General features: G+C 40.5%; 1 protein-coding gene across 4 annotated transcripts in view; it reads right to left on the bottom strand.

The window, feature by feature from the left end:
• Positions 1-15,168, bottom strand: part of LOC115195466 (C-1-tetrahydrofolate synthase, cytoplasmic) — a 58,184-nt gene that overhangs the window by 27,120 nt on the left and 15,896 nt on the right. For 3 of the 4 annotated variants that reach the window (XM_029755328.1, XM_029755336.1, XM_029755356.1), the window contains 11 exons: positions 13,607-13,718; positions 13,174-13,301; positions 10,928-11,025; positions 10,374-10,547; positions 10,011-10,147; positions 9,514-9,560; positions 9,322-9,429; positions 5,128-5,202; positions 4,698-4,784; positions 2,535-2,669; positions 2,033-2,101 (listed from right to left, as the gene is read on the bottom strand). In XM_029755328.1, coding sequence (XP_029611188.1) covers positions 2,033-2,101; positions 2,535-2,669; positions 4,698-4,784; positions 5,128-5,202; positions 9,322-9,429; positions 9,514-9,560; positions 10,011-10,147; positions 10,374-10,547; positions 10,928-11,025; positions 13,174-13,301; positions 13,607-13,718 — 1,170 coding nt within the window. Of the gene's footprint in view, positions 1-2,032; positions 2,102-2,534; positions 2,670-4,697; positions 4,785-5,127; positions 5,203-9,321; positions 9,430-9,513; positions 9,561-10,010; positions 10,148-10,373; positions 10,548-10,927; positions 11,026-13,173; positions 13,302-13,606; positions 13,719-14,077; positions 14,458-15,168 lie in introns of those variants that run through there. The other variant, XM_029755346.1, reaches the window with a different exon arrangement.

The following is a 15,168-nucleotide window of genomic DNA, read 5'->3' as shown; positions in this document are numbered from 1 at the left end:
ATTCAAGAGTTTCTTTATTTTGACTATTTTCTACATTGTAGAATAATAGTGAGAACATCAAAACTATGAAATAACACAGATGGAATAACATAGTAACCAAAAAAGTGTTAAAAAAATCCAAATATATTTGAGATTTTTCAAAGTGCCACCCTTTGCCTTGATGACAGCTTTGCACACTCTTGGCATTCTCTCAACCAGCTTCAACTGGAAGGCTTTTCCAACAGTCTTGAAGGAGTTCCCACATATAATGAGCACTTGTTGGCTGCTTTTCCTTCACTCTGCCATCCAACTCACCCCAAACCATCTCAATTTGGTTGAGGTCGGGGGCCAGGTCATCTGATGCAGCACTCCATCACTCTCCTTCTTGGTCAAATAGCCTTTACACAGCCTGGAGATGTGTTGGGACAGTGTCCTGTTGAAGAAAAATAATAGTCACACTAAGCCCAAACCAGATAGGATGGCGTATTGCTGCAGAATGCTGTGGTAGCCATGCTGGTTAAGTGTGCCTTGAATTCAAAATAAATCACTGACAGTGTCACCAGCAAAGCACCCCCACATCATCACACCTCATCCTCCATGCTTCACGGTGGAAACCACACATGTGGAGATCATCCCCATGCCGGTTGGAACCAAAAATCTGAAATTTGGAGTCATCAGACCAAAGGACAGATTTCCACCGGTCTAATGTACATTGCTCGTGTTTCTTGGCCCAAGCAAGTCTCTTCTTCTTAATGGTGTCCTTTAGTAGTGGTTTCTTTGCAGCAATTCGACAATGGGAAGGCCTGATTCACGCAGTCTCCACTGAACAGCTGATGTTGAGATGTGTCTGTTACTTGAACTCTGTGAAGCATTTATTTGGGATGCAATTTCTGAGGCTGGTAATTCTAATGAACTCATCCTCTGCAGCAGAGGTAACTCTGGGTCTTCCTTTCCTGTGGCGGTCCTCATGAGAGCCAGTTTCCTCACAGTGCTTGATGCTTTTTGCGACTGCACTTGAAGAAACTTTCAAAGTTCTTGAAATTTTCCGCATTCACTGACCTTCATGTCTTAAAGTAATGATGGACTGTTGTTTCTCTTTGCTTATTTGAGCTGTTCTTGCCATAATATGGACTATTTTCTGTATATCACCCCTACCTTGTCACAATACAACTGATTGGCTGAAATGCATTAAGGAGGAAAGGAATTCCACAAATTAAATTTTAACAAGGCACACCTGTTCATTGAAAAGCATTCCAGGTGACTACCTCATGAAGCTGATTGAGAGAATACCAAGAATGTGCAAAGCTGTAATCAAGGCAAAGAGTGACTACTTTAAATCATCTCAAATATAAAATATATTTTGATTTGTTTAACACTTTTTTAGTTACTACATGATTCCATATTTGTTATTTCGCAGTTTAGATGTCTTCACTATTGTACAATGTAGAAAATAATCAAAATAAAGAAAAACCCATGAATGAGTATTTTATTAAATGTTTTACCTTTATTTAACTTTGCAAGTCAGTTAAGAACATTCTTATTTACAATGATGTCCTACATCAACCAAACCCGGATGACGCTGGTCCAATTGTGCGCCGCCCTATGGGACTCCCAATCATGGTTGGTTGTGATACAGCCTGGATTCAAACCAGGGTGTCTCTAGTGATGCCTCTAGCACTGAGATGTGGTGCCTTAGACCGCTGCGCCACTCAGGAGCCCAAGTAGGTGGGTACAAAGTGAAGCGCTGAGCCGAAGCTCTGATGTCATCTATAGCATGTTACTGTATAGCCACTGCATTCCAATTTAGCCATTTATCAGTGCCCAAATCTGTCATTTTGAACCGTATATGGGTACGAGTGTAAAGTACTACGATACTCTTTAAAGAGGTAGGGATTCAGATATTTTCAGAGGGACTCCACTGTCCTGACATTAAGGGAAAGCTTGTTCCACCATTGGGGTGCACACACACACACACAAAAGACTTAAGGGTCTAATACGAAATATTAATCATACATTAATCTCATAGATCGGTCTGGGTGTCTGGGTCTCTCACCTCCATGGTCTGCATTAGACTGGGCTTCACAGCATCTCTCATCAACGTGGCCAACACTCCACTAATACCCTGTTGGACGAACACAGCAAGAGACTCTAATAACATGTTATTCACTCAGAAACAATAAGAATAGCACTCGCTCCTGTTGCACACCATGATCAGAAATGATATAGAACAAGCGCCGTAAGTAGACACACGTTCGTCCGCAAATCATAATTTGCACACTTGCTAACGCATATCGTAAACTCTTTCTCTTCTTTTCAAATACACATGTTCACACATGCATGCACAGACTGACAGACTCATGCCTGCACGCGTGTGCGCGCACGCGCACACACACACACACACACACACACAGAGACACACACACACACACACACACACACACACACACACACACACACACACACACACACACACACACACACACACACACACACAGAGACACACACACACACACACACACACACACACACACACACACACACACACACACACACACCAGGTCCTCTGTTGTGACGGGCTTCCCCTTGCGGCTGTAGGCCACCACCATCCTGGCCAAGCGACGCGTCATGTCTCCCAGACTGGTACTGAGGGCCAACACCGCCATCATCTCACTGGCCACAGATCCACTCAGCTGTTTGGAACAAGTTTATTAGATAGAACCAGATAGCCAAGGCAGCAGCTACTCTTCCTGGGGTCCAGCAAAATTAAGGAAGATATACAATTATAAAAACATTACAATACATTCATTACAGAGTTCACAACACACTAAGTGTGTGCCGTAAGGCCCACACTCCACTACCACATATCTACAATGCAAAATCCATGTGTATGTGTGTGTATAGTGTGTATGTTATCATGTGTGTGTATGCATGTGTCTGTGCCTATGTTTGTGTTACTTCACAGTCCCCGCTGTTCCATAAGGTGTATTTTTATCTGCTTTTTAAATCTGATTCTACTGCTTGCATCAGTTACCAGATGTGGAATAGAGTTCCATGTAGTCATGGCTCTATGTAGTACTGTGCGCCTCCCATAGTCTGTTCTGGACTTGTGGACTGTGAAGAGACCTCTGGTGGCATGTCGTGTGGGGTATGAATGGGTCTCCGAGCTGTGTGATAGTATTTTAAACAGACAGCTCGGTACCTTCAACTTGTCAACACCTCTCACAAAAACAAGTAATGAGGAAGTCAATCTCTCTTCCACTTTGAGCCATGAGAGATTGACATGCATGTCATTAATGTTAGCTCTTCTTGTACTTTTTAGGGCCAGCCGTGCTGCCCTGTTCTGAGCCAACTGCAATTTTCCCAAGGTCTCTTTGTGGCACCTGACCACACGACTGAACAGTAGTCCAGGTGCGACAAATCCAGGGCCTGTAGGACCTGCCTTGTTGACAGTGTTGTTAAGAAGGCAGAGTAGCGCTTTGTTATGAACAGACTTCTCCCCATCTTAGCTACTGTTGTATCAATATGTTTTGACCATGACAGTTTACAATCCAGGGTTACTCCAAGCAGTTTAGTCACCTCAACTTGCTCAATTTCCACGTTATTCATTATGAGATGTAGTTGAGGTTTAGGATTTGGTGAATGATTTGACCCAAATACAATGCTTTTAGTTTTAGAAATACTTAGGACTAGCCTTCCCCGTAGTTCAGTTGGTAGAGCATGGTGTTTGCAACACCAGGGTTGTGGGTTCGATTCCCACGGGGGGCCAAGTACGAAGAAAAAAAAAATGTATGAAATGTACATGAAATGTATGCATTCACTACTGTAAGTCGCTCTGGATAAGAGCGTCTGCTAAATGACTAAAATGTAAATGTAACTTATTCCTTGCTACCCATTACGAAACTAACTGCAGCTCTTTGTTAAGTGTTGCAGTCATTTCAGTCGCTGTAGTATCTGATGTGTATAGTGTTGAGTCATCCGCATACATAGGCACACTGGCCTTACTCCAAGCCAGTGGCATGCCATTAGTAAAGATTGAAAAAAGCAAGGGGCCTAAACAGTTACCCTGGGGAATTCCTGCTTCTACCTGGATTATGTGTGAGAGGCTTCCAATAAAGAACACCCTCTGTGTTCTGTTAGACAAGTAACTCTTTATCCACATTATAGCAGGGGGTGTAAAGCCATAACACATATGTTCTTCCAGCAGCAGACTATGATTGATAACATAAAAAGCTGCAATGAAGTCTAACAAGACAGCCCCCACAATAATTTGATCATCAATTTCTCTCAGCCAATCATCAGTCATTTGTGTAAGTGCCGTGCTTGTTGAGTGTCCGTCCCTATATGCGTGCTGAAAGTCTGTTGTCAATTTGTTTACTGTGAAATAGCATTGTATCTGGTCAAACAATTTTTTCCAGGTTTTCTCCAAATCCATTGATCTTTAGTCAATCATGCTTATTCACAGTTGTTTTAAGAGACATTCACTATCTCTGTGTGTTACATTCAAAATGTCCCGGTATACAGTCGCTGATGGAAGAATACTTGCCAATGGATGTTTATGAGGGAATCATTAGTTCTCCTCATGTAGCCTGGTCCCAGATCTGTTTGTGCGTTCTTGTCAACTCCTATCATCATTGTCACGCAAATTATCAAACAATAGGAGTTGTCAAGACAATATAACAGATCTGGGACCAGGCTACACCTCATGATAAACGACATACCGTCTTGGTCTCTGGATCAATGTCCAAACGAATAAATCGGTATATCTCCTCTGGTTTCTGGGTTTCTGGTTTCTCTATACCCAGTCTCTACAAACACATCACAAGGCAAACAATAATCTGCAAGAATGACAAGATCCCCCCCCAAACAAAAAGAATGAGCCCTAAAGCATGTCCCCCCACGGCCCATTTGAGGGTTGCTATTCGATTTAAACCCTACATTCGATTTAAACTCTTTACATTCATTTCTACATTCACTATTCCTTTGTTGTTTTTTCGACAATGGTCTACACCCTTGACATTTTCTGTAAGGCACTTACAGTATTTTTCTTTACAGAAATAGCCCCTAACGCAAATTTACTTTCAGATGTCTGCTTTAAAACAATACTTTGTAATAACCACATCAATAAAGAGAGGAAGATATTCCACTTGCCTTCAGCCTATTGAGTTGGGACAGGGAGAACTTCCTGTGACCGTCCCTCAGTGGCACCAGCCAATCAAAGAGAGCCTGTATGGGCAGGGTAAAATTAAATCGCACCCTGTCATGAATTACACACAACTTGATTAAATACATTCCTCCTCCAATATATTTTGGTTTTACAATCTGCTACTCATCTTGTATCTACAGTGCCTTCAGTAAGTATTCACACCCCTTGACTTTTTCCACAGTTTGTTGTGTTAATTAAAGTCTGAATTTAAAATGGATTAAATTGAAATTTGTGTCACTGATCTAGACAATACAATACCCAATTTTTTTAAATGTTATTTCACCTTTATTTAGCCAGATAGGCCAGTTGAGAACAAGTTCTCATTTACAACTGCGACCTGGCCTAGATAAAGCAAAGCAGTGCGACAAAAAAACAACACAGAGTTACACGTGGGATAAACAAAAGTACAGTCAATAACACAGTAGAAAAATCTATATACAGTGTGTGCAAATGGAGTAAGGAGGTAAGGCAATAAATAGGCCATAATAGCAAAGTAATTACAATTTAGCAAATGAACACTGGAGTGATAGATGTGCAGATGATGATGTGCAAGTAGAAATACTGGTGTTGTAACGATCGTCGTCGGGGATGAGGAAGCGGACCAAAGCGCAGCTGGGAACGAACACGTTTATTCTTCACACTGAAATAAACACGTACACAAAACCAAGAAAATGCCGATACGTTAACTGCTCAAAACACAAAGAGGCAACACCCCACAAACAGCGTGGGGGGGAAAGGAACTTAAATGTGATCCCAATCAGAGACAACTAGCGACAGCTGTCTCTGATTGGGAATCGACAGAACCCATCATAGAAATAAACCACATAGAGCTAACACAAGGCTATAACGCAAACATAGAAAACAAACCAAGGAAAAATACCCAACATGACACACCCTGACCCAAAATACCCGAATTCACCTGGTCAGGGCGTGACAGGTGTGCAAAAGTGCAAAAAAAGTAAATTAAAAACAATATGGGGATGAGGTAGGTAGTTGGATGGGCTATTTACAGATGAGTTGTGTAAAGCTGCAGCGATCGTAAGCTGCTCAGATAGCTGATGCTTAAAGTTAGTGAGGGAGATATGTCTCCAACTTCAGCAATTTTTGCAATTCGCTCCAGTTATTGGCAGTAGAGAACTGGAAGGAAAGGCGGCCAAAGGAGGTGTTGGCTTCGGGGACGACCAGTTGGAGCGTGTGCTATGGGTGGGTGTTGCTTTGGTGACCAGTGAGCTGAGATAAGGCGGAGCTTTACCTAGCAAGGACTTAGAGATGACCTGGAGCCAATGGGTTTGGCGACGAATATGTAGCGAGGGCCAGCCAACGAGAGCGTACAGGTCGCAGTGGTGGGTGGTATATGAGGCTTTGGTGACAAAACGGATGGCACTGTGATAGATTGCATCCAGTTGCTGAGTAGAGTGTTGGAGGCTATTAGGTAAATGACATCGCCGAAGTCAAGGATCGGAAGGATAGTCAGTTTTACGAGGGTATGTTTGGTAGCGTGAGTGAAGGAGGCTTTGTTGTGAAATAGGAAGCCGATTCTAGATTTAACTTTGGATTAGAGATGCTTAATATGAGTCTGGAAGGAGAGTTTACAGTCTAGCCAGACAATTCAAATCAAATTTTATTGGTCACATACACATGGTTAGCAGATGTTAATGCGAGTGTAGCAAAATGCTTGTGCTTCTAGTTCCGACCATACAGTAATATCTAACAAGTAATCTAACAATTTCACAACTACCTTATACACACAAGTGTAAAAGAATGAATAAGAATATGTACATAAAAATATATGGATGAGCGATGGCCGAACGGCATAGGCAAGATGCAGTAGATGGTATAGAGTACAGTATGTACATATGAGATGAGTATTGTAGGGTAAGTAAACATTATATAAAGTGGCATTGTTTAAAGTGGCTAGTGATACATTTATTACATCCAATTTTTTATTATTAAAGCGGCTAGAGATGAGTCAGTATGTTGGCAGCAGCCACTCAATGCTAGTCATGGCTGTTTAACAGTCTGATGGCCTTGAGATAGAAGCTGTTTTTCAGCCTCTCGGTCCCATCTTGATGCACCTCGCCTTGTACTGACCTCGCCTTCTGGATGATAGCGGGGTGAACAGGTAGTGGCTCAGGTGGTTGTTGTCCATGATGATCTTTTTGGCCTTCCTGTGACATCGGGTGGTGTAGGTGTCCTGGAGGGCAGGTAATTTGCCCCCGGTGATGCGTTGTGCAGACTTCACTACCCTCTGGAGAGCCTTACGGTTGTGGGCAGAGCAGTTGCCATACAAGGCGGTGATACAGCCCGACAGAATGCTCTCGATTGTGCATCTGTAAAAGTTTGTGAGTGCTTTTGGTGACAAGCCGAATTTCTTCAGCCTCCTGAGGTTGAAGAGGCGCTGCTGCGCCTAGGTATTTGTAGTTGTCCACATATTCTAAGTCAGAATCGTCCAGAGTAGTGATGCTAGTCGGGCGGGCAAGTGCGGGAAGCGATTGGTTGAAGAGCATGCATTTAGTTTTACTAGCATTTAAAAGCAGTTGGAGGCCACGGAAGGAGTGTTGTATGGCATTGAAGCTTGTTTAGAGGTTTGTTAACACAGTGTCCAAAGAAGGGCCAGATGTATACAGAATGGTGTCGTCTGCGTAGAGGTGGATCAAGGAATCACCCACACAGCAAGAGCAACATCGTTGACATAATGTCAAAGTGGATTCAAGTTTTTTGAATTTTGTTCAAATGTCTTGAGTCAATAAGTATTTAACCCCTTTGTTATGGCATGCCTAAATAAGTACAGGAGTAAAAATGTGCTTAACAAGTCACATAATAAGATGTATGGACTCACTCTGTGTGCAATATTAGGGGTAACATGATTTTTGAAAGATTACTCATCTCTGTACCACAAAGACCAGGGAGGTTTTCCAAAGCCTCGCAAAAAAAGGGCACCTATTGGTAGATGGGTGAAAATAAAAAAAGCAGACTGAATATCTTGAGTATGGTGACGTTATCAATTACGCTTTGGATGGTGTATCAATACAATTCCTAACTCAGTTGCCGAAGACGAAGGTAACCATACAGGGATTTCACCATGAGGCCAATGGTGACTTTAAAACAGTTAGAGTTTAATGGCTATGAGAGGAGTAAACTGAGGATGGATCAACAACATTGTAGTTACTCCACAATACTAACCTAAATGACAGAGTGAAAGGAAGGAAGCCTGTACAGAATAACAGTCTTTCAAAACATGCATCCTGTTTGCAATAAGGCACTAAAGTAATGCTGCAAAAAATGTGGCAAAGAAATTGAGAGAATGCCAAGAGCGTGCAAAGCTGTCATCAAGGAATGGTGGCTACTTTGAAGAATCTCAAATATAAAATATATTTTGATTTGTTTAATACTTTTTTGGTTACTACATGATTCCATATGTGTTATTTCATAGTTTTGATGTCTTCACTATTATTCTGCAATGTAGAAAATAGTAAAAATAAAGAAAAACCCTAGAATGAGTAGGTGTGTCCAAACTTTTGACTGGTACTGTAAATTGGCTTGAAAATCTATGGCAAGACTTGAAAATGGCTATCTGGCAATGATCAACCAACTTGACAGAGCTTGAAGAATTTTGATAAGAACAATGGGCAAATATTGTACAATCCAGGTATGCAAAGCTCTTAGAGACTTACCCCAAAACACTCACAGCTGTAATAGCTGCAAAAGGTGATTCTAACATGTATTGACTCAGGGGGTTGAATACTTATCTAATCAAGATATATTTGTGTTGTATTTTTTTTTCCACTTTCAGATGACATATTGTGTGTGGATCATTGACAAAAAAATTATCATTAAATACATGTTAATCCCGCGTTGTAACATAACAAAAGGTGTAAAAAGTCAAGAGGTGTGAATACTTTTGAAGACAATTTTATAATAAAATAAAACATTCTATAATGATTCCCTTCTGTTTTTAGTGTGAGTAATGTAATGGAGCACTTTTAAATCATGCAGTTACCAAGTTTTGCCTTGGAAGTAACAGAAAGCACACATACCACATAATTTCCTAGTAAACAAAGTAAAGAACAATTAAAATAGGATTTTCAAATAGAGAGACCAAATAATATTGGGACAAATATGATATTGTTTTTTATTACCTTATCTGACTGTGTTGACTCGGATAACACACGTGCATTGATGGTGTCCACCACCAGGCTACTGGCTGCCATGACAGCTTGTGTGTCACTGGTGAGGTGGAGACTGACCTGGAATCAGTGAGGTAGAACAGATTGAAAGACTACACTCAAATGTGAACATAGATGTATCTAAGGGAGGAGAAAGTGCTATACCTCTTCCATAGGAATGACTTGGGAATAACCACCTCCAACAGCACCACCTACATAGAAGTTATAATCAAAGTACATCATTTATAATTGTTTATACATGTGTGTATAACTATCTTTACAAATAATGGAGTAATTATTAATAAATCATTAACAAACTATTTACAAATCCATAAATAATGGTTTATGACAAGGGGTATACAGAGTACACTTTGAGGGCCGAAACTTAACTTGAGAAACACGTGGTTCACTTTAAGTTTTGCAAAAAATAATGTGCTTTTTATATGTGGAAGATTTGTGTATGTGTATGAGACTACACAACAACAACCGAGTATGCTTTCGTGTGTTTATTTTGATTCGGCAGTTAAATGCTTGTGATTTGTCAGATAAATTGGTTAGATTGATATATTTCTTAAAACAAATTAACAACTGGGTAATCCAGTGGCAAAATTATTTCAAAGACAGAAACACCAAGCAGTATGTTTAGTAAACAAAAAACTCACCTTTGACGCCAAAGTTTGAGCCCTGGCTGGGTTGGCGCACACAGGCAAAACTGTTGACATGAAGGTGTGCCCCTAGGGCCTGTGCCAACCCCAGGGTGGTGGTTGTTGTTCCCTCACCCAGTGGCGTGGGTGTGATCCTGCAAGGAGGAAGTCAAAGGACTTACAGATACGATGCTGTGCCATTTGGCATAAAACATTTGCCATTTCCGGGCACAGAGGCCAGGGCATATCCCATACAGGCTCATAATGACCTTTCCGTGCCAATGTTAATTGGTACACATACTGCATATCAGTATGTGATGTGACCTAGAGTATTGCATACTGTCCCATTGAGCCCAGTCTTTCAAGTTTTACTACCCTTACCCTGTGACCACCAAATATTTCCCATCAGGCTGTGTCTTGAGGCGGTTCAAGGCCTCCAGACGAACTTTGGCTCGGGTCGTCCCGTAGTGCTCCACCTCCTCTGAGAAGAGGCCAACCTCCCGGGCCAGACGGCCAATTGTCTTTGGCGTGAAGGAGTGTGCGATCGCGGTGTCACTGAAAAAGTTTACACTAGCTACAGCATGTAGAGAGATTCTTTGATCTCATAAATGACATCATACTGATGTAGGCCTACAGTGATGCCAATTCTCCCCGTTCTCTTTACTAATGTGTTTGTGTCCTTATGGCCACTACTGTTAAGACTTGACCCTTAGTTAATGTCAAAATGATAATGTAGGAGCAATATAAAAATATAGCTGTATTGGCTGACTGACTGACTAAATGGCTGACTGATCGATTGATTCATCATTTAATTTACTGATTATCACGGGGTCACCTATATGAAACATAAATTCATTTGAGATAAGTGTAAAAGGCACAACTGTGGCAAGTCCTCTAAATTGTGTGAAGATGTAGCAAGGATATCAAGTCTATACCTGGGTTGAGGTTTCTGTGGCTTTAGCTTGGTGTAGGAAATGTTCCACTTTCCTGGCTGGTACGTCTTGAGAAAGCGCTTTGCACTCTGGACAGTGTTCTAGAAATTACAAAGAAAGAAAACACGAGATTAAATAGTTAACAGTTGTTGTTTTTATTTTTTATAGGGATAGCCCTATAAAATTTTCAATTTTCGCCTAAATGACATACCCAAAGCGAACTGCCCGTAGCTCAGGCCCTGAAGCAAGGACATGCATATTCTTGGTACCATTTGAAAGGAAACACTTTGAAGTTTGTGGAAATGTGAATTGAATGTAGGAGAATATAACACAATATATATGGTTGAAGAAAATACAAAGAAAAAAAACAACCAGTATTTTTTTACCACCATCTTTGAAATGCAAGAGAAAGGTCACTGTTATAGCCATCACTCTGGTTGTAATTCCGATAGTGTCCACAAGATGGCAAAGTTTCAGATGGATAACTTCAAGTATGACTGAACCTCGAAACGTTTAGTGTGAAGTCCCCAGGTACATTTGGGCAAATCGCAAAGGAGACATTCACATTCATATTACATTTTTATGCAAGAATATCATCAAATCTGTATACTTGGACTTTGATTTAGCTTTCCAAGTATTAGTAGCCGTATTATAAGTTCCACATTTGCAAAACAACCAGTTTTCATAACTACATAACTCTGAATATCCTTATAATTTTTGTCCCAAATGAAAAGGCATGCTGTAGTACAAGGTTAGAAACTACATTTTACGACATATACATGGTTTCCCATATACATGATACTCCCGTAAAGCCCAGCTCATTGGCTATCTATCTAGCTTTGTTTGACCCCGAATGGTGCTTATTTGACAAAGATCTAGCCGTTCAAGTGATGGCCACCGCATCATTGGCGTGCCATGAAGGCGTCGCTCTCTGACCAAATATGGTGTCCTATAGGATATACTACACTCCTAATGAAATAGTAAAGTCTTGTTAGCTTCTAGTATCTCTGAGGAATAGATTCGAAAGTGATTTGACTCGTTTGAAACAACGTTTAGGGTGAGATTTTCACAGATTCCTTTCTTTACAAAATGAACAAGTGGAAATACAAAATCGATCGTGCATGCTATATGGACCTTTTTAGGATATGAAAAACGATTTTATCTAACAAAACAACACTTCTGTCACGACTTCCGCCGAAGTTGGCTCCTCTCCTTGTTCAGGCGGCGTTCGGCGGTCGACGTCACCGGCTTTCTAGCCATCGCTGCTCCATTTTTCATTTATCCATTTGTTTTGTCTTGTTCCCTGCACAGCTGGTTTTCATTCCCCAATCACACTACATATATTTAATACTCTGTTCCCCCTCTTGTCTTTGTGTGAAATTGTTTTGTGTTACGTGTCAATTTTGACGCGCTAGACTAGTGTTCGTTTGTTCCATGGTTTATCACGAAGTATGTTTATTTGTTTGAACATAATTATTGTGACTGTTTGCACGTTTTGCACTTTTGCCAATTGGCTGGAGGTTTTGACGCAGTGGCGTCCGTCTGTTGGTTTCTCTTGCCTCAATAAAGTGTGCGCCTGTTCACAACTCTCTGCTCTCCTGCAGCTGACTCCGCTCCCAGTACGCACGCCATTGACAACTTCATGTTATCTTTGGGACACTTTGGATGATAAATCAGAGCAAGATTTCAGAATGTAATTACACATTTCACCTATCCTATCACAATGAAAAAACTGTTTTGTTGTTAGGCGCTCTCCTCAAACAATAGCATGACATTTTTTTCGCAGTAATAGCTACTGCATAACTAGGGCCTCCATTTTAATTACATTAACCAATAATAGATGTACTTCAGTGTTGTTGGCAAAATGACAAAAAATAATAGCTACAAGCAGCCAAGGCAGGGATATTTATGTGGTAATTCCTATAAAATAGACTGGCAAGAACATGTACGAACAAGAAAAAGTCCTATCTATTATTTTGTATTGATTTAGTATCTTTATCTTAGAGAGGAAACTAAAACAATTTAATCAGAAAGGTTCATTGTTCCCCTTGGCTCAAAATAAGTGTCTGTGCATTATAATATAGCTAAAATTTGTTTCAGACAAATTATTTTAAAACAAAACTTATATCTACACAAATGCAAAAAGCCAAAATAAGTCTGTTTGACATTCATGTGGGAAAGTAAATTGAATGCACTTTTTAGCCCGAAAAACACTCAAAAGTAATAGAATTGAATTTATGACAGCCTACCTCCATGAGCATAGCAACGGTCATTGGTCCCACTCCCCCGGGCACAGGGGTAATGAACCCAGCCTTCTCCTTGGCAGAGGGGTAATGCACGTCCCCCACCACTCGCATCCCATTGTCTTTGCTGTTATCTGTGGGGTCAAATGGTCAGGGTCAAAGTTCAAAAGGCTGAAGTTGAGGGTCACTGAGAACCCAAGCAGTAGCCTGGCTACTGGACTTTCTACATTCAACATCACATTGTTGCATTAATGACAAGTTGACTAAAGCAGAAGACAAGGAAGAATTTAAAAGGAGACATCTGCTTCGTTCTAAAAGTGTTAAATGGCTTCTTCTCCTCCTCTTCATCACCAATGATCTGTATGGACACTGGATGCTATTCAAGACTACTGGGATGTAGCCCTTGGGTTGTGATTGAGAAAACGGTTGTTATACATACCTGGGATGTGGTTGATGCCACAGTCGATAACCACAGCACCCTCCTTCAACCACTCGCCTTTCACCATCTCTGCCTTGCCTGCACCCACCACCAATATGTCTGCCCTTCCCACCTGGAAAAGGGTTCAAATGTCATACATTCACGTAGATTTTGACCTTTTAGCGCTCAGTCTTATTGTTTTAGGGTACATCTTTACATCTTATAAAATATGTTTTAACCAGGGGTTGGAACCGAAGTTATTTTCCAACCGTTTTGCTCTGAACAGAACCATTATTATATTTGTTCCGTTCCACAGTTCAGACCAGCAGTTCCACATTTAGCTTGATATTAAATCACTTCACCAATCAGTGTGGATAAAGCAGCTTCTATAGTTGTTTACATTGGGCAGACAAGTGTAACGTTGGACCAAAGCTAGCTAACAAGTTTGTGTGTGCAAAACGGCACCCAAATTCAAATAAAAACAGGTATTACCTTCTTGTAATTAATACATCCAATAGGAAACGTGTTAACTGTAGTATCCTTAACTAGAATTGAAAAAGTTAATCCATTCTTCTCTAATTACAAATCTCTCCCTAATTTCTAAATCACGTTTGTAACGTCAGTAGGCTACAGTAGCCTATGCTACGGCGGGGGAGGGACAGGAAGCCTACACACGCTCACACACTGGCAAAGATGTTTAGCTGGTAGGCAGACACTGAACTACGTTTCTGAGTGACAGAGAGAGCTTTGCATAGGCGCTTTGTTGATTTTATGTCATTTTTTTACTACAGCACACCGTATATATGGAGCATAATGTATTTACTGTTTTATTCACATGTTTTCAAGTTCTGGTGACAAATCATGCATTTAGATTCTTGCCTAGATTGTAATGGACACATACTGTGTGTGTGTGTATATATACATATATATATATATATATATATATATAGAGAGAGAGAGAGAGAGAGAGAGAGAGAGAGAGAGAGAGAGAGTGTCTGCATATATATATATATGTGTATATATATACATATACAGAGAGAGAGTGTCTGTGCATATATATATACATATATAGAGAGAGTGTCTGTGCATATACATGTGTGTATATATACATATATAGAGAGAGAGAGTGTCTGTGCATATATATATATATATATATATATAGATAGATATAGATATATATATATATAGAGAGAGAGAGAGAGAGAGAGAGAGAGAGAATTACCCACTGAGAACTACAAAGTTTTTGCTACTTTTCTCAACAACATTGATGCCCTGAATTTAGCAGGCGCTATCGACAAAATCAATTAGAAAAAGTGATGGGCCACTTTCTGCACACACCACTGTCAGTGTCAACAGGAGTGACTTAACACAACCATACATGTATGATCTGTGTAGTAATATAATTTGATTCAGAAATCCATTTGCATTGCTAGTTATAGCCTAAGGTTAGCTAGCTAACATTGAACCCAGGTGTTAGCTTTAGCTACCTGCAGATTCATACTACAGCTATGACAATGTTTGTATTGGTAGTAGTATGGTTTGGGATTACGGCGGTTCATTGTTCAGCTAGCTAGCTACATGTC

This window comes from Salmo trutta, chromosome 1, assembly GCF_901001165.1.
Source record: "Salmo trutta chromosome 1, fSalTru1.1, whole genome shotgun sequence".
NCBI classification, from domain to species: domain Eukaryota; kingdom Metazoa; phylum Chordata; class Actinopteri; order Salmoniformes; family Salmonidae; genus Salmo; species Salmo trutta.
The sequence above is the reverse complement of the archived record's forward strand: the minus strand, read 5'-3'. Positions and strand labels throughout refer to the sequence as shown.